Source organism: Salvelinus namaycush, unplaced genomic scaffold (genome assembly GCF_016432855.1).
Source record: "Salvelinus namaycush isolate Seneca unplaced genomic scaffold, SaNama_1.0 Scaffold159, whole genome shotgun sequence".
Taxonomy (NCBI): Eukaryota; Metazoa; Chordata; class Actinopteri; order Salmoniformes; family Salmonidae; genus Salvelinus; species Salvelinus namaycush.
In genome coordinates this window covers 125,631-151,291 of record NW_024058330.1, presented here as the reverse complement: position 1 = coordinate 151,291, position 25,661 = coordinate 125,631, and the positions used below count along the sequence as shown (strand labels likewise).

At 42.9% G+C, this 25,661-nt stretch overlaps 1 protein-coding gene across 5 annotated transcripts; it reads right to left on the bottom strand.

Annotated features, from left to right (window-relative positions):
• Window positions 1-322: 322 nt before the first annotated feature.
• LOC120037143 lies at window positions 323-25,185 on the bottom strand. 5 transcript variants are annotated; one of them, XR_005474767.1, is made up of 5 exons: window positions 24,514-25,184; window positions 22,126-22,315; window positions 20,976-21,644; window positions 5,610-5,674; window positions 323-1,021 (listed from the first exon to the last, which is right to left on the bottom strand). XR_005474767.1 is itself a non-coding variant. In XM_038983318.1 (4 exons), exons 1-4 carry the CDS (start codon window positions 24,619-24,621, stop codon window positions 5,667-5,669), a joined length of 975 nt encoding a protein of 324 aa, XP_038839246.1. In that variant the 5' UTR covers window positions 24,622-25,184; the 3' UTR covers window positions 5,309-5,666. The 5 variants fall into 5 exon arrangements, 3 of the variants coding, with proteins under 3 accessions (XP_038839246.1, XP_038839243.1, XP_038839244.1); XR_005474768.1 differs by lacking the exon at window positions 323-1,021 and adding an exon at window positions 2,741-3,625; XM_038983318.1 differs by lacking the exon at window positions 323-1,021 and having other exon boundaries at window positions 5,309-5,674.
• Between the last annotated feature and the right edge of the window lie 476 nt (window positions 25,186-25,661).

The following is a 25,661-nucleotide window of genomic DNA, read 5'->3' as shown; positions in this document are numbered from 1 at the left end:
GTCTCAACAGATTATTGGTTTATGTGCAGGATTTGTCCACGAACACTGCCTGGTCTAACGCTGCCTGCAACAGTCTACTGAAAACAGAAGGTTTATCTCATCTAATTGTTTATTTATTCTGACTGGATGAAATATGAAACTTCCACTGTAATCAGTTCACAAGTATTCTCTCTTTGTAGTCTGTTATCAAGTCTATGCAGGTCAGTATTTCATGTTATGAGACAGATCAGGAAATGATTTATTTAAATGTAATGACTTGATCTACTGTTGCATCTGGAAATTAAAATGATGAATTGTCTAGTTATATTTTTTCTCTCCAATAAACAGCAGAATTTATATAGACTAGACAACACACAACATTTGTGTAAATGTTGTAGTGCAGCCAAACGATTGTGTCAAACGTGTTTTATATCAGTTGTACAACCTGAGTGATTACTCTAGGTCATAGATTATATTCAACTTGAAAATGTCATCTTTAATTCCGTATTGAGAGTTACATTACAGTATATCCTTTATATAAACAAAAATCCAGAATCATTTTAACAATAGAAGAGCAATATCTGTCTCGGTAATATCCTTTATCTGTTTCGGTAATGTCCTTTGATATCTGTTTCGGTAATGTCCTTTGATAGCTGTCTCGGTCATGTCCTTTGATAGCTGTCTCGGTCATGTCCTTTGATAGCTGTCTCGGTCATGTCCTTTGATAGCTGTCTCGGTCATGTCCTTTGAGAGCTGTCTCGGTCATGTCCTTTGACAGCTGTCTCGGTCATGTCCTTTGATATGTGTCTCGGTCATGTCCTTTGATAGCTGTCTCGGTCATGTCCTTTTACAGCTGTCTCGGTCATGTCCTTTGATAGCTGTCTCGGTCATGTCCTTTGATAGCTGTCTCGGTCATGTCCTTTCATAGCTGTCTCGGTAATGTCCTTGATGAGCTCCAGCCTGTGTCGGATCAATGGTCGTCCCAGTCAACGGAAGAGAAGTCTCCACACTGTAGGAGCTAACTGTGGGAAATGTCCACCTCCTCCAATAGACCAAACACACAGGAAACAAATAAGAAAAACATAAGACACACACACAATATATGATAAAAGCATGTAGGCGCACGCGCACACACACACAAACTTTGACTCACATGTTCCGTGTTGCTGTTAAGAGGTCTGTGTGTAGCTTGTGTAGAGGAGTCAGGCGCAGGACAGCAGATATGAGTAAATAAGCGTAATTTACTCAAAATAGGCAAATACAATACAATAAGGCAAGCCCACATAACAGACCGTATAACATACAAACAATCACTCACAAACAAACATGGGGGAACAGAGGTTTAAATAATGAACAAGTAATTAGGGGATTGAAATCGGGTATGTAAGACAAAGACAAAACAAATGGAAAATGAAAAGTGGATCCGCGATGGCTAAAAGGCCGGTGACGTCGAACGCCGAACGAACAAGGAGAGGGACCGACTTCGGCGGAAGTCGTGACAGTTGCAGCCTATTGCTTTGACCCTATTGCTCTGAAAGTGATCAATTAAAACAAAGAAATATGTACTTCTAGCGATTTCAAAATGTATATAATTATTCAAATCACTATTAGTCAGTATCATCTTCTAATATACAGATGTAAGTCCCTTTCTTTCCAATATATTTATCCCTCTCATTGATTATTTAAGCATTAAGGCACCTGGGGATTATCGTGTGACAACTCGATTTCGCCTTGGGCCTAAGAACAGCCCTTAGTTGGGAGTTATCACTCGATAATCCCCGGGTTTGAGGGCGTTATTGCTTTATAAAACGGTTGGCAACATACAGTGAGCTCCAACAGTATTGGGACAGTGACAAATATGTTGTTTTGGCTCTGTACTCCAGCACTTTGGATTTTAAATGATATAAAGTACAGACTGTCAGCTTTCATTTAAGGCTATTTTCAGCACTTTTTGTACATAGTCCCCCCCATTTTAGGGGCCCAAAAGTATTGGGACAAATTCAGTTATATGTGTATTAAAGTAGGGAAAAGTGAAGTATTTGGTCCCAATTTTCATAAAAAGCAATGACTACATCAAGCTTGTGACTCAAAAAAAATGTTGGATGCATTTGCTGTTTGTTTTGGTTGCGTTTCCAAATATTTTGTGCCCAATAGAAATGAATGGTAAATAATGTATTGTGTCATTTTGGAGTGACTTTTATTGTAACTTTTAATAGAATATGTTTCTAAACACTTCTACATTAATGTGGATAATCCGTAATGAATCGTGAATAATGAGTGAGAAAGTTAGACACACAAATATCATACCGGCAAGACATGCTAACCTCTCACCATTACAATAACAGGGGAGGTTAGCATTTTATATCATACCCCCAAGACATGCTAACCTCTCACCATTACAATAACAGGGGAGGTTAGCATTTTATATCATACCGCCAAGACATGCTAACCTCTCACCATTACAATAACAGCAAACACTCAATCTGGACAATTTTATCGCAATCTCTTCATTCAAAGACGCAATCATGGACAATCTTACTGACAGTTGTGGCTGCTTTGTGTGATGTATTGTTGTCTCTACCTTCTTGACCTTTGTGCTGTTGTCTGTGCCCAATAATGTTTGTACCATGTTTTGTGCTGCTACCATGTTGTGTTGCTACCATGTTGTTGTTATGTTGTGTTGCTACCATGCTGTGTTGTCATGTGTTGCTGCCTTGCTATGTTGTTGTCTTAGGTCTCTCTTTATGTAGTGTTGTGTTGTCTCTTGTTATGATGTGTGTTTTGTCCTATATTTATATTGTATTCATTTAATTTTTTAAATCCCAGGCCCCGTCCCTGTAGGAAGCCTTTTGATAGGCCGTCATTGTAATAAGAATTTGTTCTTAACTGACTTGCCTAGTTAAATAAAGGTGAAATTAAATAAATAAAAGGTGTAACTTTGGTGTACAACCCTGCTCTCTCTAGCTCAGTATCCTTGAGCCCAGCTGGCCGAGCATTTCGTTTTACCTATCCATTGGCTGTTTGATCCGTCCCTCAGTATCCTTGCTGAGCCCAGCTGGCCGAGCATTTCGTTTTACCTATCCATTGGCTGTTTGATCCGTCCCTCTTTGTCCTTGCTGAGCCCAGCTGGCCGAGCATTTCGTTTTACCTATCCATTGGCTGTTTGATCCGTCCCTCTTTGTCCTTGCTGAGCCCAGCTGGCCGAGCATTTCGTTTTACCTATCCATTGGCTGTTTGATCCGTCCCTCAGTATCCTTGCTGAGCCCAGCTGGCCGAGCATTTCGTTTTACCTATCCATTGGCTGTTTGATCCGTCCCTCATTATCCTTGCTGAGCCCAGCTGGCCGAGCATTTCGTTTTACCTATCCATTGGCTGTTTGATCCGTCCCTCTTTGTCCTTGACATATTCAGAACGTGGGTGTGTAGATTATCTGGTGAATCAAATAGCGCTTGTAGTGATAAGATGGGGAGCTAGCGCCCAACAAGAACAGTGGTAGAAATGCTGCGTTCAAAACAACTGGGAACTTGGGACATTTCAGACTTCAGTGTGTTCAAGTCAACTGAGAGTTCTGGGAAAAGAACTGGCTCCGACTGGGAAAATCAGCCCAAATCCCTTAGCTCGGGTCCTTTTCCAGCATACCCGGAAGCTACAGAGATGGAGAGAGAGAGGAACAGAACAAACAAACAACGTGCTCATCCGTAACATCGTTAAGTATAAAAAATATTACTTATATTAATGTCTTGCTCTTTACTGTAATCAGAGGACTAATATCAATGCTATGCATGCCGTCTCTCTTGGCTAAAATGCCTTGGAAGGCATAGGCCCACCCACTTGGCAGCCAGGCCCAGCCAATCAGAACGAGTTTTTCCCCACAAAAGGGATTTATTATAAAGTTTGTGGCACCATTCTCAGTTAACCGAAGACACTGTTGTGCATGAAAAGCCCAGGAGGCCGGCGATTTCTGAGATACTGGAACTGGCGCCTGGCACCGACGATCATACCACGGTCAAAGTCACTTAGGTCACTCGGTTTGCAAATTCATTCTTGACGCCTGTCTGTCTGCTCGATATAGCAAGCCACGGCCACTGTCTGTAGGAGTGATCCATTTCTGTAAATGGGGTGGTGTACCTAATAAACTATCAGCTAAGTATATATGTAAGCAATAAACCCCGAAGGGGTGTGTTAAATGGCCAAAAGATACCACGGCTAAGGGCTATTCTTATGCACGTGCCTGGACACAGCCCTTAGCCGTGGTATATTGGCCATATATCACAAACCCCTGAGAAGCCATATTTTCTATTATAAACTGGTTACCAATGTAATTACAGCAGTAAATATAAATGTTTTGTCATGCCCGTGGTATACGGACTGATATACCATGGCTTTCAGCCTATCAAAATTCAGGGCTCAAACCACCCAGTTTATAATCCCTTAATCAGAGAGGCAACAAAGAGACCAAAGATAACCCTGAAGGAGCTGCAAAGCTCCACAGCGGAGATTGGAGTATCTGTCCATAGGACCACTTTAATCCGTACACTCCACAGAGCTGGGCTTTACGGAAGAGCGGCCAGAAAAAAAGCCTAAAAGAAAAAATAAGCAAACACGTTTGTTGTTCGCCAAAGGGCATGTGGGAGACTCCCCAAACGATGAGACTAAAATGTAGCTTTTTGGCCATCAAGGAAAACGCTGTGTCTGGCGCAAACCCAAAACCTCTCATCACCCCGAGAACACCATCCCCACAGTGAAACATGGTGGCAGCATCATGCTGTGGGGATGTTTTCATCAGCAGGAACTGGGAAACTGGTCAGAATTGAAGGAATGATGGATGACGCGAAATACAGGGAAATTCTTGAGGGAAACCTGTTTGTCTTCCAGAGATTTGAGACTGGGACGGAGGTTTACCTTCCAGCAGGACAATGACCCTAAGAATACTGCTAAAGCAACACTTGAGTGGTTTAAGGGGAAACATTTAAATGTCTTGGAATGGCCTAGTCAAAGCCCAGACCTCAATCCAATTGAGAATCTATGCTATGACTTAAAGATTGCTGTACACCAGCGGAACCCAACCTAGGAGCTGGAGCAGTTTTGCCTTGAAGAATGGGCAAAAATCCCAGTGGCTAGATGTGCCAAGCTTATAGAAACATACCCCAAGAGACTTGCAGTTGTAATTGTTGCAAAAGGTGGCTCTACAAAGTATTGACTTTGGGGGGGTGAATAGTTATGCACTCAAGTAAGTTTTTCTGTCTTATTTCTGGTTTGTTTCACAAGAAAAAATATTTTGCATCGTCAAAGTGGTAGGCATGTTGTGTAAATCAAATGATACAAACCCACCCAAAATTTTTATTCCAGGTTGTATGGAAACAAAATAGGAAAAATGCCAAGGGAGGTGAACACTTTCGCAAGTCACTGTTCACATGTATAGTTAGATGTTGATGTTACAGCACATAAACAGCAGAGGGCGCTACAGGACTCTTGTCCCACTCAGTTTTACAGCTCAACTACAGTTCCTGTCCTGGCCAGTCTATTGAGATACTGTAGATTCAGCTAATGTATTGATTACACTCTTACTCTGTTGAGTCAGGTGTGGGTGTGCCTGCATGTGTATTTGAAAAGGCCTTAGAATAAGATACCTGTCACTTTCATCTCCTCTCCTTCATTTGTCTCCTCTCCTTCATTCCTCCCGTCTTTCACAAATCTGAAAACACAAGATCAACTCAAATCAAATGATTTTTGACACATGCTCTGAATACAATACTTACAAGCCCTTAACCAACAATAGCGATGGGTTCCGTTGGGACTATGACTCTTACCTCTTACCTGCACACAATGGGCCAGGACAGGGTCAAAGCAGCCTACGCCCCCTCCCCCACCTCAACACAGAGTTACTGAAGGAGGATGAGGATACAGATAAAGACCCAGACATAGCAGAGATGCTGAAGGAGGATGAGGATACAGATATAGACCCAGACATAGCAGAGTTACTGAAGGAGAATGAGGATACAGATATAGACCCAGACATAGCAGAGTTACTGAAGGAGGATGAGGATACAGATATAGACCCAGACATAGCAGAGTTACTGAAGGAGGATGAGGATACAGATATAGACCCAGACATAGCAGAGTTACTGAAGGAGGATGAGGATACAGATATAGACCCAGACATAGCAGAGATGCTGAAGGAGGATGAGGATACAGATATAGACCCAGACATAGCAGAGTTACTGAAGGAGGATGAGGATACAGATATAGACCCAGACATAGCAGAGTTACTGAAGGAGGATGAGGATACAGATATAGACCCAGACATAGCAGAGTTACTGAAGGAGGATGAGGATACAGATATAGACCCAGACATAGCAGAGTTACTGAAGGAGGATGAGGATACAGATATAGACCCAGACATAGCAGAGTTACTGAAGGAGGATGAGGATACAGATATAGACCCAGACATAGCAGAGTTACTGAAGGAGGATGAGGATACAGATATAGACCCAGACATAGCAGAGTTACTGAAGGAGGATGAGGATACAGATATAGACCCAGACATAGCAGAGATGCTGAAGGAGGATGAGGATACAGATATAGACCCAGACAGCAGAGTTACTGAAGGAGGATGAGGATACAGATATAGACCCAGACATAGCAGACTTACTGAAGGAGGATGAGGATACAGATATAGACCCAGACATAGCAGAGTTACTGAAGGAGGATGAGGATACAGATATAGACCCAGACATAGCAGAGTTACTGAAGGAGGATGAGGATACAGATATAGACCCAGACATAGCAGACTTACTGAAGGAGGATGAGGATACAGATATAGACCCAGACATAGCAGACTTACTGAAGGAGGATGAGGATACAGATATAGACCCAGACATAGCAGAGTTACTGAAGGAGGATGAGGATACAGATATAGACCCAGACATAGCAGAGATGCTGAAGGAGGATGAGGATACAGATATAGACCCAGACAGCAGAGTTACTGAAGGAGGATGAGGATACAGATATAGACCCAGACATAGCAGACTTACTGAAGGAGGATGAGGATACAGATATAGACCCAGACATAGCAGAGTTACTGAAGGAGGATGAGGATACAGATATAGACCCAGACATAGCAGAGTTACTGAAGGAGGATGAGGATACAGATATAGACCCAGACATAGCAGAGTTACTGAAGGAGGATGAGGATACAGATATAGACCCAGACATAGCAGACTTACTGAAGGAGAATGAGGATACAGATATAGACCCAGACATAGCAGAGATGCTGAAGGAGGATGAGGATACAGATATAGACCCAGACATAGCAGAGTTACTGAAGGAGGATGAGGATACAGATATAGACCCAGACATAGCAGACTTACTGAAGGAGGATGAGGATACAGATATAGACCCAGACATAGCAGAGTTACTGAAGGAGGATGAGGATACAGATATAGACCCAGACATAGCAGACTTACTGAAGGAGGATGAGGATACAGATATAGACCCAGACATAGCAGAGTTACTGAAGGAGGATGAGGATACAGATATAGACCCAGACATAGCAGAGTTACTGAAGGAGGATGAGGATACAGATATAGACCCAGACATAGCAGAGTTAATGAAGGAGGATGATGATGTTATCATACACATTAATGTATCCTTCGATGGCACAAGAGAGGATTCAATTCCAACTACGGGATAGGTGTGTGCATTGGTGCTGGTACCAGCGAGCCATAGAGAATTGTGAAAATCCACCCTGTCACCAGAACCTTGGAGGCCATACATTTTTTTAACAGAGGTATCTATTAGAGAAAATGGTATCTGTATATTTGAGGATGTCAAATGATAACGTCCTCAAAAGAATGTATCACGGAGGAACACAGAATGCAAATGAGTGTCTGAACTCTGTAATATGGTCGCGATGCCCCAAAACTGTCTTCGTGGGCAAAAGCCGCACTGACGGAGCAGCCAGTATGACAGTAGCCACGTTCAATGATGGAGCCACTGCTTTAACAAATGTGATGAACAAATTGTGGATTGACAGCACTTTGGTGAGACTGGAGCAGTCAGAGAGGAGTTGTGAGAGCTGATGCTGCTTCAATGGAGTGTGTCAAGCGCAGGTCCCATGACACAGTCAAGAAAGTAAAGTGTCACCAGCAACAACTCAAAGAGGGCCTTACATATGAGGCAGGCATAGCTGATTCATGTTCTGCACATTTCAACAACCATACAAAATCCTTGTATGTAATAAATTGAGCAAAGTGATATGAGAATTTGTCCAAAACTACATATTTGCCCAACAGACCAGTATTCAAAGCATATGCTCTATTGCTTGAAACAAATGTATTAAACGTGCTAATGTTTTTATAAAAGGTATATTTTGTGTGTATTTGTCAGTTTAGAAGTGATATTTGAATAAGAGTTTAATGTGACATAAATGGTCATATTTATGGAAAGTACATTTTAATTGCATTAGCCTATCTTTATCGGGTATTTTCTCAAAATGACATGTTCCTGGTGCGCCAATTCATTTCTCTCAGTCTTCAAAGGACATACATTCCCATTATTCCACACACAGGTTCTCAGGTTTTGTTGTCAGACTTTTACCGAGGCTTTTTAAAAATTTGATATCTTATGTCTTTTTTATTTTTTTATTTGACCTTTATTTAACTAGGCAAGTCAGTTGAGAACAAATTCTTATTTTCAATGACAGCCTATGAACAGTGGGTTAACTGCCTTGTTCAGGGGCAGAACACTCTAACCACTAGACTATGCTGTGTAAATATATGCTAAATCTGCATCCGTCATACATGTGAATAGTGTTTTTTAAATAATTCCATGAAATTACAATATTTAGATAAACTGTTCTGTAAAAGTCTGACCATTGAGTGTCTTATCACAATAAAACAAAAACATTCTTCCTTGAAGCAATGTGTTGAAAAACAGATTCTCGTAATATGCAAATTATCACACATTTAAGAATGGTTTGCCTCATTTGCATATTTAAATTTTAAAATAAATAAAACTTGCAATACAATAATATCTTGTATTTATGTATACTTTCAACTGGTAAAGTTTCAGTCAGATGACAGTAAGGGGAAAAAAATCCCTATTAGCCTGTGGTGCCTGGTCTTAAGTAGGAATGAGGATACAAAGCTTTATTTATTTAGAACAGCCACACCTTTTTCTTCAAAACAACCCAGGAGGAAGAGAGATCACTTTATCATATTATCTTCGTGAAAAAATACCACTCAAAAAAATCCTGTTTACGGACTGGCGTTTTTCACCGTGTTGTCATTGGGTTTTTGATGAGTAGTATGCTTAGGACAACCCAACTATGACATCACCCATTTGAAGTTGACCTTTAAAACGGTTAACCCATAACAGTCTAAGCCCTGTGCGTGTTCCTTTCCACAGAGGGGTCATATTAGTGTGTAGCCCAAACTGTTCGGACGCTACAGACTGAAGCTGGCAAATCGGCTGTACCAACTTCAGACTAGTCCCAAGATGCTTGTGGGGGTCACAGAGCAAACCGTTCCGAAGCTACAGGCGATTTTGTGAGAAGACCATTTTTCGGGATGTCTCATGGTCTGACAAACACCGCTCTAGCTCTGTCACCTTCCACAGCAGATGAGGAAGTGCGGCATCGGCAGATGCGGTGAATTGAGACTCATCCAATGCAACAATCCAGATATGTCTAGTTTAAACTAACAGGTGTTTATGCTAATTAGATTATCATTAAGGCCCAGACATCGACTTTAGGGGCTTCTAAGGTAAGGGTTAGAATTAGGGTTTAGGGTAGGTTCTTGTCTTGGGCCTCGTGGCATAACTTAGTCAGTGCTCCTAGACATGGAAAACTCACAGTAAGTATTTGGTGTGTTGATTTTAGTCTCATGATCATAAAGAATTCCAGACACAGGAACTGGTTCTCTCCTTCACAATTTCATGCATTGCTTTGTTGTCGGGCAATGAAAGATAGCACTAACATCTACATATAACATTTATAAGATACAGTTGTAAAATTACAACTAAATTAGTCTTTTAAAATTACAACTAAATTACAGTAGTAAAATGATTCTAAATTGGCAATGGTGTGATAAAAATAGTGCCGACATTATAACTCTGTAATGGAAACCAAAGAGCTAGGCTTGGGCTAACCATAGATTACAGCATTAGTTATGCATGCTTTGAAGGAAGTGGACAGAGGGGAACATTTTTTGAAGGAAAAGTATGTAAGGGACGTATCACGTGTGTGTCTAGCAGGTAATGTGGTGTGTGGAAGGGAGGAGCTAAGAAAATACAACATAAGAGAAGGATGCTTAGGAAGGAAGATTGAGTCCAGGGTACCAACAAGAAAGCATGGCCTTCCTCAGGACTCTTTGTGTGGTGACCATAATGGTGACATTCCTGTCAAAATGTAAGTAGTACAATTCTCAATTTATCGCTGTCTTTATCCTACAGCGTTCTTCATTTATACTCACCTGGTTTAAAGAAGTTCGCTACTAAGTTTATTTCAGTTTGTATATAAAGACATTTGGACTGAATGAATTAACTGAACTCAAATCGATTTAACACTGCAATATGTAACTTTTTGGGCGACCCAACCAAATTCACGTAGAAATGTGAGTTACAGATATCTCATTCTCTTTTAAAGTAAGTATAAGAAGCGTTTTTGAGTCTTTTACTTTCGGGTTTATACACCAACTTCAAACCGCTGAAAAATCTATATTTTGGCTTATGGAAAAGTTATTCTCACCGGTTTAGATTGTACAATGATTCTGTACACAATGACTGCTTGTTTTGTCAAATAAACTGAAATAAGGTGAACTATAAGAATTCTTGCAACCGGGAAACATTGGAGCGATTTCTGAGAAATGTAAGAGTTACTGGGTAGGAAGATATGTTTCTGGTGTCCATTGTCCTATAAGTAGTTGGTGACGGGAAAGCATACCTAGCAGACTCAACTTTCAAGTTCTTCAAGTTAATAAGCCACATGAGTGCAGGTGGACAGGTATGTGTTTTCAAAAGTATTGAGTGAAGCAGAAATACTAATTGATGACATTGAGGAAAGAAGAAAGGTAACAAGTCACACTGATACATCTAGATTCTGGATTATAGTTTACAGGTAGGTCTATGCGTTTTCAAAAGTGTTGAGTAAATTGGAGCCGAGGAGGTCTTAGCCAAGCAGTTCAACATCTAGCTAAGATGTTTGGTGCAGTATTTCTCATGTGAAAAAATGTGCATGGAAACTAGTCATTTCTCAATAAATGACAGCAACCACTTCCCACTGGGCAAAAACTGGTTGAATCAACATTGTTTTCACGTCATTTCAACCCAGACAGTCAAAGTGATGTTGATCAATGTAAACATCATATTTTTTTTCACCCAACTTTTAACCTGAATCCAATGACATGGTGATGTTTTTGTTGATTTCACGTTGTATTCACGTTAGTTGACAATTCAACCAAAGTAAATCCAAACTAGACATTGAACTGACGTCTGTGCCCAGTGGGTTGATGTTTCCACTCCTACTAGGAGTAGTACGTTTGACCAGTCACCGACAAAAGGGCGTAGACTTCAACTACCGAACTTCGACTTGCCTCAATCATTTTTTGGTGTGCACGAACAGCCGGAAAAAAACTGCCTAAGACCAAAACAAAAACGTCATAATATATGTGCAAACTGTTTTGACTGGAAACATACGGTAAGAAAGCCTCTACGGGATTGGTGTCCCCCCCAAGGGACGGTTGAGCTAACGTGCGCTAATGTGATTAGCATGACGTTGTAAGTAACAAGAAAATTTCCCAGGACACGGACATATCTGATATGGACAGAATACCATGCTATTGTTTGAGGAGAGTGCACAGTTATGTACTTGAAAACGTATCAATAAACCAATTAGGCACATTTAGGCAGTCTTGATACAACATTTTGAAACAGTAATGCAATGGTTCATTGGATCAGTGTAGAACATTGTGCACATACACTGCTGCCATCTGGTGGCCAAAATCGAAATTGTGCCAAAACTGCAATAATACATTGTGGCCTTTCTCTTGCATTTCAAAGATGATAAAAAAAATGCATGTTATTTTCTTTGTATTATCTTTTACCAGATCTAATGTGTTATATTCTCCTAGATTCCCACAAACCTCAATGTTAGCTTTCAAATGGTATCAAGAATATGCATATCCTTGCTTCAAATCAAATCAAAGTTTATTTGTCACGTGCGCCGAATACAACAGGTTGAGTACAACGTGAAATATTTACTTACAAGTCCTAACAAGCAGTGTAATTTTTTATAAAAAATGGGTATTTGGTAAACAATAGATAAGTAAAGAAATAAAATAAAAAGCTGTAAAATGACAGTGAAAATAACAGTAGCGAGGCCATATACAGGTGGTACAGCTACAGAGTCAATGTGTGGGGGCACCGGTTAGTTGGGCTAATTGAGGTAATATGTACATGTAGGTACAGTTAAAGTGACTATGCATAGATGATAAACAGAGAGTAGAAGCAGCGTAAAAGAGGGTTGGCGGGACACAATGCAAATAGTCCGGGTTGCCAATGTGTGGGGTTACTGGTTAGTCAGGCTATGACAGGGATTTTGGCCTTGTCGGGCGTCTGAAGTACATCCTGTGCGTCCTGCTTGTTGAAGAAAAAATCTTTGTCTAATCCGAGGTGAGGGATCGCTGTCGTGATATCCAGAAGCTCTTTTTTTGCCGTAAGATACGGTGGGAGAAACATTATGTACAAAATAATTTACAAATAATATGAGAAAAAAAACACAATTGGTTTGTCGCCTGTAAAACGGCTGCCATTTCTTCCGCCGCCATCTTCAGGTCCTGAGCTACAGGCAGTTAGATTTGGGTATGATCCTTAAGAGGTTTAACAATCAGTGTGTTATAACAATTGGTACTTATGCTGACGTCAGTCGGTATGTTCACTCTGATTAGTATGGGACAGTTTGTACAGTCTTAGAAAAAAATTGTTCCAAAAGGGTTCTTTGGCTGTCCCCATGGCAGACCCTTTGAAGAACCCTTTTAGGTTCCACAGAGAACCCTCTTGGGTACCATATAGAACTGTCTGTGGAAAGGGTTCTACCTGGAACCCAAAAGGGTTCTTCAAAGAGTTCTGCCATGGGGACAGGCTAAGAAATCCTTTTATGTTCTAGATTGTACCCAGTGAAAATGCCAGGGTTTGGATACAGAGAGTAAGGGATGACACCTTTGTTAAGGATTAAGGAATTTCCTTTTCTTTCTGTCTTGTATTTCAGGCTCTCATTCACAGCTAAATGGTAAGTCCTTTTCACCACTTACAGATATTCTCTAAACACGATTAAAACCTTTTATAATGAACTGTTACGCCAATGTGATCTATTCAACAAAAACCTTCCAAATAACCCATCATTCTCTATCTCTGTTAGTGTGCGGAACCCCTCCTCTTAACACTAGGATCGTGGGGGGTCAGGACGCTCCTGCAGGGAGTTGGCCATGGCAGGCCAGTCTTCACAGATTAGGCAGCCATTTTTGTGGGGGATCCCTCATCAACAAAGAGTGGGTATTGACTGCTGCTCACTGCTTTTCCAGGTAAGGATTTGTAGGATTGTGGGATACATTTAACCCAAACACCAAACTCAACAGTTCCACTCTTTAAAAACAATACTGTTGCATTTTTATATATTTACTCTCTCAGTACCAGTACATCAAATGTGGTGGTCTACGTGGGTCGTCTGAGCCAGGAGGGCTCCAACCCCAACGAGGTGAACCGGACAGTCACTCAGATCATCTGCCACCCCAACTACACCAGAAGTACCAGTGACAATGACATGTGTCTGCTGAAGCTCTCCTCCACTGTGACTTTTACAAACTTCATTCGGCCAGTCTGCCTAGCTGCACCAGGCAGCTCCTTCCATGCTGGGGCTACTAGCTGGGTCACTGGCTGGGGCAGCATCCGCAGTGGAGGTGAGTGCTGTAGCTTGCTTTAAGTACTGCTGCTGATGGATCATAATTCTGATAGGTATTATGTATGTTGAGGAATACCTGTTGTCGCTCCTCAGTGTCCCTGCCCTCACCACAGACCCTACAGGAAGTGGATGTGCCAGTAGTGGGGAACATGCAGTGTAACTGTAACTATGGAGTTGGTTCCATCACTGATAACATGATCTGTGCTGGTCTATCAGCAGGAGGAAAGGATTCCTGTCAGGTAAAATCTCTTGGTCATCTTCTTTGTTTATTACAATGTGGGCTAATGACACATTCATAATCTGTGTCTGGTTTCTCAGACCCAGATTATACCTAGCCTAGTCCTAAATTGAAAAGCACTTTAAATAGAGATGATCCATTAAAAGTGCTTTTTAGTCCAAAACTTGTTTTAATTGGTGTCTAAAAAACTGACCCATTATGTGACATAAGAAAATCTAATCTCAGTGACTGTAAATCTGTCAATGCATAGGGGGACTCAGGAGGTCCAATGGTGAGCAAACAGGGTATTCGCTGGATCCAGTCTGGCGTTGTGAGTTTCGGCAACGGGTGTGCCCAGGCAAATCTCCCAGGAGTGTACACAAGGGTGTCTCAGTACCAGACCTGGATCAACACCCAGATCACCAGTGACCAGCCAGGCTACGTCACCTTCTCCTCCAGTGGGACTGATTCTGACCTCAGTGTCTCCTGTACTGGTCTTCCAGCCCCAGCCACCACCACAACTGCCCCGAAAACCACAACCACCACTACCACCACAACTGCCCTTGTGACCAAAGCTGCCTCGACGACCAACACAACTGCTCCATCCATTACCACCACACCTATGACGATAACTACCCCTAAAACCACCACAACTGTCCCTAAAACCACTCCTAAACGTAAGTGGATTTACTTCCCTCTGTGAAACACACAAATTGCTGCCTCCTCTTGTAGCCACACCCATCTGTTACTCCTGTTGTAGCTATAGCCAACGTATCTGTAACTCTCCATTTGACCACATCCAAACGTTAGTGTTTATCCCTCTCTTTAAATCTACACTCAGCCAAAAGTCAGTCCTGACTTCTGTAGCGCTTCTCTCCCTGTTTCTGCAGCCGTGGTGTGCGGCAGTGCCTCTTTGAACTCCCTTACTGGTGGGGGCTTGGCCTCAGGGGGATCCTGGCCCTGGATAGCCAGTCTACAGACAAACGGAACACACGTCTGCGGGGGCACAATGGTGGCAGAGGACTATGTCATGAGCGATGCTGGGTGCTTCTCCAGGTAACACACTCCACTTATAGACTGCTCAAAAAAATAAAGGGAACACTTAAACAACACAATGTAACTCCAAGTCAATCACACTTCTGTGAAATCAAACTGTCCACTTAGCAAGCAACACTGATTGACAATAAATTTCACATGCTGTTGTGCAAATGGAATAGACAAAAGGTGGAAATTATAGGCAATTAGCAAGACACCCCCAATAAAGGAATGGTTCTGCAGGTGGTGACCACAGACCACTTCTCAGTTCCTATGCTTCCTGGCTGATGTTTTGGTCACTTTTGAATGCTGGCGGTGCTTTCACTCTAGTGGTAGCATGATGAGATCCTCAGACCCCTTGTGAGACCATATGCTGACACATGCACATTTGTGGCCTGCTGGAGGTCATTTTGCAGGGCTCTGGCAGTGCACCTCCTTGCACAAAGGCGGAGGTAGCGGTCCTGCTGCTGGGTTGTTGCCCTCCTACGGCCTCCTCCACGTCTCCTGATGTACTGGTCTCCTGGTAGCGCCTCCATGCTCTGGACACTACGCTGACAGACACAGCAAACCTTTTTGCCACAGCTCGCATTGATGTGCCATCCTGGATGAACTGCACTACCTGAGCCACTTGTGTGGGTTGTAGACTCCGTCTCATGCTACCACTAGAGTGAAAGCACCGCCAGCATTCAAAAGTGACCAAAACATCAGCCAGGAAGCATAGGAACTGAGAAGTGGTCTGTGGTCACCACCTGCAGAACCATTCCTTTATTGGGGGTGTCTTGCTAATTGCCTATAATTTCCACCTTTTGTCTATTCCATTTGCACAACAGCATGTGAAATTTATTGTCAATCAGTGTTGCTTGCTAAGTGGACAGTTTGATTTCACAGAAGTGTGATTGACTTGGAGTTACATTGTGTTGTTTAAGTGTTCCCTTTATTTTTTTGAGCAGTGTATGTAAACGGGTGAGTTGGTCAGATGCATATGGTCAGATCAACATCACTTGGTGTCTTGGTGCTCAAGTTGAAACAAGGACCTATTACATAGAAGGTATCAGTAATGCCAAGCTAAAGTTCCCCAACTTCACTATTCCCACCTCCCAGTCAGTCCGACGCCTCTCAGTGGACCGTGATCATGGGTCGTCTAAAGCAGAACGGCTCCAACCCCAACGAGGTAACCCTTAAAGTCATCAACATCACCATGAGCAACTTGACAGCCAACAACGTGGCAATCCTCAGACTGGCCAGCCAACCCACATTGTCTGACTACATCCAGCCCATCTGTGTGGACCAGGGAAGCAGCACCTTCAGCATAGGGACTCAGTGCTGGGTGGCTGGCTGGGGCAGGAGCCAGGGTGGAGGTGAGTCAGTGTGTAATACTGGAACAGACTAACACTTCTGGCATGCCTCAAACTAAGCAGGGTTGGTCCTGGATGGTCCTGGATGGGAGACCAGATGCTGCTGGAAGTGGTGTTGGGGGGCCAGTAGGAGGCACTCTTTCCTCTGGTCATAAGAAAAGAATATCCCAATGCCCCAGGGCAGTGATTCGGGACAGTGACGTGTGTAGGGCGGGACTTTAAACAAGTGTCCTGACTCTCTGTGGTCACTAAAGATCCCATGGCACCTATCGTAATAGTAGGGTTGTTAACCCTGATGTCCTCACTAAATTCGCAATCTGACCATCATGGCCACCTAATCATCCCCAGCTTCCAATTGGCTCATTCATCCTCTCTCCCCTGTAACTATTCCCCAGGGCATTGCTGTAGATGAGAATGTGTTCTCAGTCAACTTACCTGATCAAATAAATGTGTTCTTTCTGTTTGGTCAACTTGTTATTTTCGTCCTCTATTTCTCTATTCCGTCTTGTTCCTTAGCTGAACAGAACTTGCAGCAGTCCCAGACCTCTGTGGTGGATTGTGAGAGCTCTGGCTCCTCTGATAACATCTGCACTGCTGCCTTGGACCTTCGACAGGTACAGATGGGTCCGTCAAACAATTTCAAATGTCGACAGTTTCAAATGTCGACTCAGAAGTGTCAACTGGTGTACAGCAAGGATGGTTGCATCATGTCTGTTTAGCTATTGAGGATAGCTCTGCAACTGTTGGGATGTGATCTATTTGGCTTTGGCATCTCCAGATTTGACGTCAGCAGAGCCTGCCTGATGGTAGGACATTTAGATCCACCTAGTGAGGACAGTCCCAAGTTTCATAATGATCTTCCAGTAGCTTGGTAGGCAACCAGTCTGGCTGTCTATCTGACATGACAATGCTGACCTCTCCCCCCGTGTGTTCGTTCTTCTCTCTCCCCACAGGGTGAAGGGGGTGGTCCTCTGATGTGTAAGCAGGGTGATGCATGGTACCAAGCTGCTGTTTTGACTGTCAACAGCAGCAACAAGACCAGCTCCAGCAAAACACGATGGAGCCAGAGTCCTCGCTCCTCCAACATCCAGGTCTTCACCAAAACCGCTCGCTTCCAGAGCTTCCTTCAGACCACTGTGGGCACGTTCCCTTCACCCGTCACAGCCAGAACCCCAATCAATGACACCAACACTGCCAACAGCACAACTGTCAGCGCAACTACCGCTGTCGTTACTCCTGCCAGTGGGGTAACTCTGGCCCACTCATCCCTGGTCCTGCTCTTCTTGTCTCTCCTCTCTCTCCTACTGTCTCTCGGTCAAGCCAGGTGACGCTGAGGAGTCACCTTCATGTAAACCTCTGGCAATAGGGTCTAAATGTGCTCTGTTTGAAGTATGTACCCTTGCGCTTAATATATTGCTGCTCTAGATTTTTTTGGTGAGTTTAATCTTGGTTATCCCAGAACTAAAATCTTGCGTAATTTGGTCAGCTGCGTGATTTATTTCTGGGTCCATGTGTTTCAAATTGAGAGTTTGGGTTTGCGATGTCTCCATCCTTTGCAAAAGGAAACTCTCAGCCAAAGCATTGAAATTTAAGCACCGCCTTCGCCCAATCCTGATAGGTCCAAATTATCAGTGAGGAAAACATAAACATTGTAACTACTGCTGCTCGTTATCCTATGCCTCCCATTCCGTCTCAACAGATTATTGGTTTATGTGCAGGATTTGTCCACGAACACTGCCTGGTCTAACGCTGCCTGCAACAGTCTACTGAAAACAGAAGGTTTATCTCATCTAATTGTTTATTTATTCTGACTGGATGAAATATAAAACTGCCACTGTAATCAGTTCCCAAGTATTCTCTCTTTGTAGTCTATTATCAAGTCTATGCAGGTCAGTATTTCATGTTATGAGACAGATCAGGAAATGATTTATTTAAATGTAATGACTTGATCTACTGTTGCATCTGGAAATTAAAATGATGAATAAATTGTCTACTTAATTTTTTTATTTCCAATAAACAGCAGAATTTATATAGACTAGACAACACACAACGTTTGTGTAAATGTTGTAGTGCAGCCAAACGATTGTGTCAAATGTGTTTTATATCAGTTGTACAACCTGAGTGATTACTATAGGTCATAGATTATATTCAACTTGAAAATGTCATCTTTAATTCCGCATTGAGAGTTACATTACAGTATATCCTTTATATAAACAAAAATACAGAATCATTTTAACAATAGAAGAGCAATATCTGTCTCGGTAATGTCCTTTGATATCTGTTTCGGTAATGTCCTTTATCTGTCTCGGTAATGTCCTTTATCTGTCTCGGTAATGTCCTTTATCTGTCTCGGTAATGTCCTTTGATAGCTGTCTCGGTCATGTCCTTTGATAGCTGTCTCGGTCATGTCCTTTGATAGCTGTCTCGGTCATGTCCTTTGATAGCTGTCTCGGTCATGTCCTTTGATAGCTGTCTCGGTCATGTCCGTTGATAGCTGTCTCGGTCATGTCCGTTGATAGCTGTCTCGGTCATGTCCGTTGATAGCTGTCTCGGTCATGTCCTTTGATAGCTGTCTCGGTCATGTCCTTTGATAGCTGTCTCGGTCATGTCCTTTGATAGCTGTCTCGGTCATGTCCTTTGATAGCTGTCTCGGTCATGTCCTTTGATAGCTGTCTCGGTCATGTCCTTTGATAGCTGTCTCGGTCATGTCCTTTGATAGCTGTCTTGTCTCGGTCATGTCCTTTGATAGCTGTCTCGGTCATGTCCTTTGATAGCTGTCTCGGTCATGTCCTTTGATAGCTGTCTCGGTCATGTCCTTTGATAGCTGTCTCGGTCATGTCCTTTGATAGCTGTCTCGGTCATGTCCTTTGATAGCTGTCTCGGTCATGTCCTTTGATAGCTGTCTCGGTCATGTCCTTTGATAGCTGTCTCGGTCATGTCCTTTGATAGCTGTCTCGGTCATGTCCTTTGATAGCTGTCTCTGTCATGTCCTTTGATAGCTGTCTCGGTCATGTCCTTTGATATCTGTTTCAGTAATGTCCTTTGATATGTGTCTAGGTCATGTCCTTTGATAGCTGTCTCGGTCATGTCCTTTGATAGCTGTCTCGGTCATGTCCTTTGATAGCTGTCTCGGTCATGTCCTTTGATAGCTGTCTCGATCATGTCCTTTGATATGTGTCTCGGTCATGTCCTTTGATAGCTGTCTCGGTCATGTCCTTTATCTGTCTCGGTAATGTCCTTTGATAGCTGTCTCGGTAATGTCCTTTGATAGCTGTCTCGGTAATGTCCTTTGATAGCTGTCTCGGTAATGTCCTTTGATAGCTGTCTCGGTAATGTCCTTTGATAGCTGTCTCGGTAATGTCCTTGATAGCTGTCTCGGTAATGTCCTTGATAGCTGTCTCGGTCATGTCCTTTGACAGCTGTCTCGGTCATGTCCTTTCATAGCTGTCTCGGTCATGTCCTTTCATAGCTGTCTCGGTAATGTCCTTTCATAGCTGTCTCGGTAATGTCCTTTCATAGCTGTCTCGGTCATGTCCTTTGATGAGCTCCAGCCTGTGTCGGATCGATGGTCGTCCCAGTCAAAGTAAGAGAAGTCTCCACACTGTAGGAGCTAACTGTGGGAAATGTCCACCTCCTCCAATACACCACACACACTGACACACACACACACACACACCATATGAGAAACACACAGGACACATAAGAAAGACATAAGACACACACACAAGATATGATAGAAGCATGCAGGCACACACACACCCACAGACACAGACAAAATTTGACTCACATGTTCTGGGTTGCAGCCTATTGCTTTGATCCCAGAGCAGATGGCCATGGTGGCCAAGTCATCTTCTAATATACAATGTAAGGAACTTTCTTTGCAAAATATGTATCCCTCTCAGTGATTACTTAAGCATTTATCACTCTCATTGATTCTCCTCACTCTCTCCGAACTAGATACTAAAACCATATTCACTCCCTCTCTCCCAATTCAATATTAAACCCACCTCACTCCCTCTCTACTAGATATTAAACACACCTCCCTCTCCCTCAACTAGATATTAAACCCACCTCCCCTCCCTCTCAACTAGATATTAAACCCACCTCCCCTCCCTCTCAACTAGAGCGAAGGAGACAGAGAGCGAAGGAGACAGAGAGCGAAGGAGACAGAGAGCGAAGGAGACAGAGAGCGAAGGAGACAGAGGGAGAGCCTGTTATTTTATAACTCACATATTGGAGATTATAATCATTTTGCAGTGATCAAACATCCAATTCTTCCACAGAGGAAGGATTCTATAGTATTGAGGATAACCTGATTGTACAGAGAGCAGGGTAATATTACTCCCTCACCAATGGACATAAGGAAGGGACACAAATCTTGCTCAAAAAACAAGATCTTTATTTCGCCTACACCAATATTTAAATAATCTCTTACCGACGTTCTGAGTGTAGTCGCTGGGCATGGGCAGCCGGTGGTGAGGGAAGTGCAGTCTGTAAGAGGTGGGTATGGGCAGCCGGTGGTGAGGGAAGCGCAGTCTGTAAGAGGTGGGTATGGGCAGCCGGTCGTGAGGGAAGTGCAGTCTGTAAGAGGTGGGTATGGGCAGCCGGTCGTGAGGGAAGCGCAGTCTGTAAGAGGTGGGTATGGGCAGCCGGTCGTGAGGGAAGTGCAGTCTGTAAGAGGTGGGTATGGGCAGCCGGTCGTGAGGGAAGTGCAGTCTGTAAGAGGTGGGTATGGGCAGCCGGTCGTGAGGGAAGTGCAGTCTGTAAGAGGTGGGTATGGGCAGCCGGTCGTGAGGGAAGTGCAGTCTGTAAGAGGTGGGTATGGGCAGCCGGTCGTGAGGGAAGCGCAGTCTGTAAGAGGTGGGTATGGGCAGCCGGTCGTGAGGGAAGCGCAGTCTGTAAGAGGTGGGTATGGGCAGCCGGTCGTGAGGGAAGCGCAGTCTGTAAGAGGTGGGTATGGGCAGCCGGTCGTGAGGGAAGCGCAGTCTGTAAGAGGTTTGTATGCTTCCTATGAAGACCACCCCGACGTAGCCTGATGGCTCATACAGACTGGCATTCTCCAGATCCTCTTCACTAGAGAAACTCTCCAGACGGCCCGGAATGTCTACAGTGAAGAAACCACAAGAATCAAGGCAGACGTAAAGACACTGTCTGCAACCCAAATGGTACAATATTTCCATTAGTGCACAGTTGAAAAGTAGGGCACTATATAGGGAATAGGGTGCCGTTGGGACGCATACACATGTAAAGCCACCAAGAGAGTAAACCAGGGATGGGCAACTCTGTTGGGGGCTGCAATAAAGATCTGAACTCTTCATGAGGGGCAGCAGTGGGGTCTGCATACCCACACAGAGTCAGTCAGAGTCGGCCACAGCGAATTTCACTCCAGACTCCAGTCAATACTTAACCCAGAGCAATGCAATGTTTTTAAATCCATAAGGGGAGGAGGGTGCAATCCATGCCTTGGTTTTTGTTTACGTGGTCACGGTCTCCAAATGCTAACTTTTTCACATTTATGCCACAAATCCAATGCAATATCTCTTATATTATCATTTTTCACACTTCATGTCCATCCTGCTACTTACTCATTTCCTGGGCCACCTGCTCCATGATGTGATTGGTGGCATTGTTGGCGGGGGTGTATCCCAGGACGTTGAGGACGGAGAAGTGCACCGTGTCCAGCTCCATAGTACTGATACCTCCATAGTAGACATGGGGGTTCAGGATGCTGATCAGAAAAAGCAGGCAGAGCAGCAGCAGGGGCAGGATCAACTCCTGGAGCAGAAAAGGCGCCAATCAAATCAATCAATTAATGAATGAATGAATGAATAAATCAAATCAACTCCTGGAAGGGCAATCAATCAACCACTCACTAACTGAATCAAGCAAAGGGATAAAGGGAATCTATCAAATCAAAAAATGTATAAAGCCCTTTTATATCAGCACTTTACAGTAACTCGGTCTAGACAGAAATTCACAAGATTGAGGTCAAATTAAAACGTGGATAGATATCGCCACGACATTCTAATAGATATCGCCACGACATTCTAATAGATATCCCCACGACATTCTAATAGATATCGCCACGACATTCTAATAGATATCGCCACGACATTCTAATAGATATCGCCACGACATTCTAATAGATATCGCCACGTCATTCTAATAGATATCTCCACGTCAGACTGACCTTGGGGAGCAGCGAGATGAATTGAAACCCTAAATTAGAGTGCTTGGCATGTCAAGCCCTCGGCTGGAGGTTGGCGTATCTTTCAAACAGCAACGGATTTAAAAAATATGTGTTAGCCGCTCCTATGACATACCTAGTCATATGCCTATTAGGTAAGTAGTAGCCAGGCACGAGCCTTGACTGTTGCAAGCCACGATGGCTCACAGGAGCAGGAGCCTATCTCCTGTTTCTGTAGCGTGAGGCAGCTTGATGTACCCCCTGGACACTTTGCTAGTCTTTCACAGGGCCTTAACCTCTATCAAGTCCATATTAAAACAAGGTTTCTTGGGAGTAAAAAGCACACCCTGTGAAGGGGGTATTAAGTAATTTAAGAGCAGTGAATTACTTGCTTATCGTTAGTTTATAAATCTGTAATGTACAGTTATATCCCCAACCCCAAAAAAGGACACGTTTGATAAACACATCTTCGTCAAAGGATAATCATTAGAGCTAAACTGGCATTGCTGCTCTGCTCCCAGACAGGCCTGGCACAGAGACCTGGAGAACTACATAACATGCTTCATTTATTTGGTTGCGTATTAATAACATCTAAAAGTATTGCAGCCAGCCCAAGACGGATGATGACCTGCGGGCAGGATTAAAAAGCCTAGTCTATACTGTATACCGGGGTATTTGGAAATAGCCACGGGATGGTTTTTCAATACAGGCAAAAGCATTGAAACGATCTATTTTGAAGTTTTTTTAATTAGCTAGCCCCTTGTGTTCAGTGCCCCGGTATTAGCGAATGTCCTGGGATGGCACAAGGTCTGTATGAAGGTATGACAATATGGATACAAGCCTATCGACCACTTCATTTTGACAATACAAGTACAGTAGGAGCTCTAAGTGCTAGGTTCGTCCCAAATGGCACCCTATTCCCAAAATAGCCTTTGACCATGATTAATGGGGTTTTGGTAAAAAGTTGTGCACTACAAAGGAAACAGGGTGCCATTTGGAAAACAACCCAAATTATTCACCACTAGCTGCTTTAAACAGCTACTTTAACTTCCAGGAGGCCCCTCTCAAACACTAGCTACCCCTGGAAGAAAATATGAAGAGACACATACATTAATAATGCATTAGAGCAACTTAATCAAAATAAAAAATGCATGGCCATACAAAGCAGGATAAAAAAAAAATCTAAATCAAAGAAAGAATCGTGGAGACTTGCTGAGCTTCAAAGCAGAAGGCAGTCATATTTTCACTAGTCACAATAAGTTGACAGAAGCTTGTTGACAGGTGGGGTAGGATAAAATACTAAAGGCAAAAGGCTCTAGAGGTAGATAAAACAAGATAAATGATTTCCTAGACAGTGTAATCATGGCCCTAGTGGAATAGGATGGACCTGATTGAGTGGTGCAGGTAGACTATAGCCACAAACAAAGCAGCATTCAGCAAGCTGTAGTACCATTACCGAACTATCCCTAATAGTACTAATGGGGATAGCCCAAAGGGTGGTGTGTACAATACTTTCGTATTAGCGTTCTCCTGTCAGCAGGAAAATATGCTGGCACCACTGGTTAGATACAGATGAGTTGGCTAGTTAGCTATACAGCTAGCTACTTTTCTCAGACGCAAAACATAAAGGTCCCGGACGCATATTAAAGCTAGTCCTGGACAACAACAAAAAATCTAACTCAATGGGGAATCTCAATTGAAAGTTATTTTTTGTCATAGACTAGGCTTAATACAGACCTAATGTTGTTAAAATCAGACAAAGCACAAGGTGCAGCAAATTACCAACCTGCAGGCTTTGTTTTTTTGTCCTCCATTTGATGAGTAGATTCTTGTAAAACAGGCTTCTCGTTTGATGCCACACTTCGGCATCTCTTCTGTGTATAATGGGCTGCATACTAACGTTACTAGCTACCAGCACATTGCTTCAACTGTCTGGGTCATGAATAAGGTCGGGACGCTCTCCAAAACTGGCTAAATAATGGGTCAATGATTTAGCTGGCTAGGCTAATAAGCTAGCTAAATAGGCTTATTATATATTAAACGTTACAACGTTCGTATACCTGGGTATGTTTGACATGCAACATGAGAAAAAGTACAACCGAGCTGTGGCCAAGGATCGATAACCCGGTCATACATTAGCTAGTTAACTTAAAACTAGTTATAGTTGATAGGGTAGCTAACGTTACCGACTAAGGTTAGCTAGCTACCGTTGATGTTAGTTAACTAGCAATACTAGACGAGTGGACTGTATGAGTGTTAGATATAAGAAATAAGGCTTAATAGTATGTAAAGCGCGTAGATACAAATAGTAAAAACTAGCTGGTCGTCTTTTAAATGGTTAGCTACTGTATGTAGCTACGATAGTAGTGAAGGGCACAATCATGCTAGGAGGCTAGCTATAAATTAGCTAGTTAGCCGCTAACAAGAGTATAATGTTCGTTTTATGTAAACAAACCAAAATAGCCCCACCTATGTGAAGCGGAAAATAATAACTAAGTACTTCTGGGTCACGTTTTTTGGGGGGAATCCTTCAGAATTAAAGTCATGTCCTGTATTCTTTGTAAATGAATAATTAGGGCGAAAATTATTGAAACATTTATCGGTATATTTTATACTAGTTATCATACAAAGAATAATTTAAAGTATTTCTAAAATATATTATGCCATTTATTTGCTTTATCTTTATTTGTTTAAGCCTAAATGGTAAACAATGTTTTTTTGTGTGTGCGCTCATACACCCATCTAAAATGATCTGTCGGTTGTGTCGCAGTGAAAGACAATAGTGCGACTCCTGTTCCTGCATGTGGGTATACATGCGTTGCAGGGACGCCCCCCGTCGAGCTTCCCATTGGTTCTTTCATACAGGAACCAATGGGATTCAGGAACCGCGTCGAGCACGTCATCTTCAGGCTTGTGTGACACTTTTGAATGTGG

What these genes read in the sequence shown, in the direction of transcription:
- LOC120037143 (XM_038983315.1), bottom strand. Translation starts at nt 24,621, where the DNA reads ATGCAGCCCATTATACACAGAAGAGATGCCGAAGTGTGGCATCAAACG. An exon ending in CAAAAAAACAAAGCCTGCAG is followed by an intron (nt 22,316 to 24,513) that starts GTTGGTAATTTG and finishes TTTCTGCTCCAG; the next exon opens with GAGTTGATCCTGCCCCTGCT. An exon ending in GCAGGTGGCCCAGGAAATGA is followed by an intron (nt 21,645 to 22,125) that starts GTAAGTAGCAGG and finishes TCTTCACTGTAG; the next exon opens with ACATTCCGGGCCGTCTGGAG.